Raw genomic sequence first — 5000 nt, 5'->3', positions numbered from 1 at the left:
ACAAATGAAGAGAGTTTGTTTCACCTGGTGGCATGTTCACCTAGCAATGAGTAGATACCTGGGAGTTAGACAGGAGGCACGAGGTGCTTCCTGGGGATGGGTGCGTGTGTGCGCACGCCCCAGCTGTCATTCTACACCAGGACCCAGCTGTTGTACCACACCAGGACCCAGCTGTTGTACCACACCAGGACCCAGCTGTTGTACCACACCAGGACCCAGCTGTTGTACCACACCAGGACCCAGCTGTTGTACCACACCAGGACCCAGCTGTTGTACCACACCAGGACCCAGCTGTTGTACCACACCAGGACCCAGCTGTTGTACCACACCAGGACCCAGCTGTTGTAGCACACCAGGACCCTGAGGTACATTACAGAGTACTGTGCGGTACATTGCAGAGCCCCGCGAGGTATATTGCATAGCACCTAATCCGGGTTCCAGCCTCATATACACCATTGCACGTCCTAGAATCCGTATTAATGTGAATAGAGCTGGCAAATGGGATATCTGTGTGAAGCCCTAATTGGCATGAACAAGGATTTTGCACAGCGGCCATTGTGTGCTAATTGAGCAATTAGCTTGGCTAAGTTGAAGCATTTACATAACTAGAGCTGTAGCAGGGGAGGACGGCTGTACGCTCGCTACAGTGTGGTGCATTCCCAGGCGTGTGTTGCTGCACTCTCCCAATGGCAGAGACAGGTAGATTCTCTGCCTAACTATTCCATGTCCCATTGGCCGCCTGTGCATGTGATTACCCGAGCCTCCTTTTGAGCTCCTGTGCTCCAATTGTTCCTATTGGCAGTGACTAGGAGGCCGAGTTGATGATCGGTTTTTCTTACAATTGGTAAGAGAGGTTTTGTTCCCAAGGGGAACGTTGTTGATCGGTTGAATGTCCAGAGTGTCTCTGGTGCGATTAACTCTGGCTGACACCAGTTTAGAGTAATGAAGCCCTCTTGCGTATTGACAAGTTACTGAACACACTTATGTTAATTCTTACTCTTGTGTTTCCGTGAACTCACTCGATAAATATATTGCTTCTCGCATGGGAGTCATCAGCATCTATAATTACTCTTGTATTGGTGTTTGAAAACACAGGAGTATTAAGTCACGAGAACAATAAACTGTAACGAGAACCCGAGAGAGTCCTGTTACATCTTGTGCCACCTGGGACTCTCTCCACCATAGTGGACACCAGTCTCAGGAGGACTGCCCACAGCACTAGTCAACCGAGAGTCTTATTGATGGATCTTGATAGCTTCTAGTGAGCCATCTACCACATACTAACTTGTGATGTTGCTTTCACTTGCAATCAGGACAAAGTCATATTCCACACCTTGGAGTGCCCCCTTTGTCTCCCCCTTCCCTTGGATTGGCACTTCAATCCCCATCCTCCACTGAGGTGCCAATTCAGTCTCCCTCTTCCATCTTCACTTTGCCTCACACCTCTTCCATTTTTTCACATTGTCGCTTCCCTATTAACTTCTACATTCTCCATGCCCATACTTTAATATTCTAACAATTACTCTTTCATTTTGCATCTGCTTCTAATCATCTGTTGTCGCCACATCCATCTTACTCTCCTAACGTACCTCCTCACCTCTCTTGTGGTTCTAGATTCAGTTACTGGGCACAAAACGTTCCAAGCAGCACGGGCTATGGTGATCCCGTCGTACTCACCTGGCACAGGAGATGTCCTCACCTCTCGTGACCCTTCTCTTTATCTCTACTGACTTGTCTCCTCGTTATTCTTTAGCTGCTTCCTCAAGTCACATGACCTTTCTCCTTACCTTTCCTGGCATATCTCCTCACGTCTCAAGACTTTTCTGCTCACCTCACCTGTCAAGTCTCCTCTTCTGAATGTCTCCTCACTTGTCTTGACTTGTATGCTCACCTGTCCAGCTCTTTCTCCTCACCCTCTGCTCTCATCTCCTCTCCCCCTCCCATCACCACCACCTCGCCTGGTCCAAGGTGAACCTTGCAAACTAATTAGGCGCCACCTTTCCCCAGCAGGTGGAGAATGAGGTGATCCGCCAATGGACTTGGCTTTCTGGGTGGAATGTATTCACAGCGGCTGAATGACTCGACCTGATCAGTGGCGGATCACCAGGGAGGCTGCCAGAGGCTTTTATTATATATTTTTAGGGAAGTGGAGAGAGAGAGAGAGAGAGAGAGAAAGAGAGAGAAAGAGAGAGAGAGAGAGAGAGAGAGAGAGAGAGAGAGAGAGAGAGAGAGAGAGAGAGAGAGAGAGAGAGAGAGAGAGAGAGAGAGAGAGAGAGAGAGAGAGAGTGAGTTCAGTTAAGGGAACTCTGCACTGTTGTTTGGTTGGCTGCCATTCCCTGATTCTAGTGCTTCTTTTATTAGGCTCTGGAGAGTGCTGCATGTATATATGCATAGTAATCTGTATTTTTATGTTATCAATGGGTATTTTGGGGAGGTACTGAAATATTGTTGTGTCCACAATATGTGGTATTCATGCTGCCAAAATATCTAAAGGACATACATTACAGTTTGTTGCATACACGAATATATAATTATTGGAAATAAATGTATATGAAAAGTGGTGGGGGTTGATGGGCTCTCCTCCCCTCTTCTCTTTTACGGTCACTTCTCCCTTCGTACACTAACTCTCCTTATTGCTTCTGCTTGGAGTTCTTGAAAGGAAGCAGTGGTGGCAATTATATTTTGGTCATCTAGTTTATGTATTTCGCCTCATAAAATAAAATTACCAGCACTGCTCCCCGTCAAAGAGAACTCAATCAGAAACAAATAGGAAGAAAGGCATCTATCGGAGTAACAAATTGGAAAATAAAGACAAAAAAGCAGCAACTTGAATCCACGAAGATCACTCTCAAGAGAGCCGACAAGACCACAGCCCTCGTCCTCATCCCCACTGATGACTGTCACCAACCTTAAAGAGCTCCTCAAAGAAGCGACCAAATTCAAGAAGATAACCAGAACCCCAACTTAAGATATTAATAAGAAAGTCAACCGAATAAACAATGCAGTTAAAATGCGAAAATATTGCCAGCATCCCCCAGCAAAAGGTTCAGGTTAACTACAGTCTAAATGTATGTCAGGTTGTATGTGAAAACCCACAAGTGTGGAAACCCTCCACGACCCCCATCATCAGCCACAGCCATGATGATGATGATGATATATTCGTATTCGTGAAGGACCTCCAGGAATGGTCACGAATCTACTTACCCACAACTCAGTGCTCAACATTTACCCATGAACGAGGCATCGATGCTGCGCTCCCTTTCCTCAGTGTCGACGACACGACCCAAATACATCACCTCTCCCAATGTCTTAAAACAAATCAGATACCTTTGAAGCTTTTTTTTTCCCCGATGCCTTAGAATGTTCAATGGTCATAACAAAATTGCATTTTCTGGCAGTTACTTCTGTTCTTCTTGATAATTTGTTAACTAAGAGAGAAGTGGAGGAAGGACGGAGTGAGGGGAGGCGATTGGGCAGGGTAGACACGAGGAAGATGAGAGGAGAAGGGGTGAATGGGCAGAATTATGGAAAGATAGAAAGATGAATGGAAAGATAATTTGATCAATGGATGGATGGACAGTTGAAATGGATGGAATGATAAATGGATAGATACGATAGATAGATGGTTAGAGATATGAAGGTTGATGGATAAATGAATGAAATGATGGATGGGTAGATTGGTGAATAGAGAGATGGAATGATTGATGGGTGAATAGATATATAGAGTGATGGAAAAATAAATGAGTGGATATATAGATATATAGATGAATCAATGGATATTATAGATGGCTGGAGATAAATAAAAATTGGTGGATAAATAGATGGAAAGAGAGATGCATAGAAAGATTGATGGAAAGAGAGATGGATGGAAATAGATGGATAAATAGATAGGTAGATAGAGATAGATGGATAGATAGGTAGATAGAGATAGATGGATAAATAGATAGGTAGATATAGATGGATAAATAGATAGGTACATATAGATGGATTGATGAATGATGGATATGATAGACGGATGGATAAATATATATAGAGATAAATTGATGGATGGATTGATATATGCATAGGTGGATAGATCAATGGATGAATGGATAGATAAATGGTGTGAGATGAAAAAGAGATGGAGATAAATTGATGGATAGATGGAATGATAAATGGATGGATAGATCGACAGATAGTTGAATGTATAGATAATTGAATGCATGGAAAGATGGATCGATAATTCGATGGATGGATAGACGGATATATATGATGTATGAATGTATTGATGGATAGATATGATATATGGATGGATAGATCAATACATATACGAAAAGAAATACAAATAGATGGATAACTACATGGATAAATATGAAGATAATTGGATGTATTAATAATTTGTGGACAGATATAGATAGATTTATTAGTAGATGATAGATGGATGGATAGAACGAATAGAGAAAAGATAGAAAGATAGATAGACGGAAAGACAAATGGATATCTGAATAGATAGATTGAGATACCTGCTTGATACCTGCTTGATACCTGCTTGATGGGGTTCTGGGAGTTCTTTTACTCCCCAAGCCCGGCCCGAGGCCAAGCTCGACTTGTGGGAGTTTGGTCCACCAGGCTGTAGCTTGGAGCGGCCCGCAGGCCCACACACCCACCACAGCCCGGTTGGTCCGGAACTTCTCTTAGAAAACAGTCCAGTTTTCTCTTGAAGATGTCTACGGTTGTTCCGGCAATATTTCTTATAGTCGCTGGGAGGACGTTGAACAACCGCGGACCTCTGATGTTTATACAGTGCTCTCTGATTGTGCCTATGGCACCTCTGCTCTTCACTGGTTCAATCTTGCATTTTCTTCCATATCGTTCACTCCAGTACGTTGTTATTTTACTGTGTAGATTTGGGACCTGGCCCTCCAGTATTTTCCATGTGTATATTATTTGTATCTCTCTCGTCTCTCGTCTGAGAGATAGTATTAATCACTACATCTGTTATATATATATATATATATATA

The 5000-nt window shown here is 43.4% G+C and overlaps 1 protein-coding gene across 1 annotated transcript in view; it reads right to left on the bottom strand.

Moving 5' to 3' along the window:
* Positions 1-126: 126 nt before the first annotated feature.
* Positions 127-5000, bottom strand: part of LOC138372545 (uncharacterized) — a 21549-nt gene continuing 16675 nt past the window's right edge. Inside the window, exon 2 of the mRNA XM_069338021.1 lies at positions 127-464. Within this exon, the coding sequence (XP_069194122.1) occupies positions 127-464 (338 nt within the window). The remainder of the gene's footprint in view (positions 465-5000) is intronic.

Source organism: Procambarus clarkii, chromosome 39 (assembly GCF_040958095.1).
Source record: "Procambarus clarkii isolate CNS0578487 chromosome 39, FALCON_Pclarkii_2.0, whole genome shotgun sequence".
Classification (NCBI taxonomy): Eukaryota; Metazoa; Arthropoda; class Malacostraca; order Decapoda; family Cambaridae; genus Procambarus; species Procambarus clarkii.
This window is presented reverse-complemented; position numbering and strand designations above follow the sequence as displayed.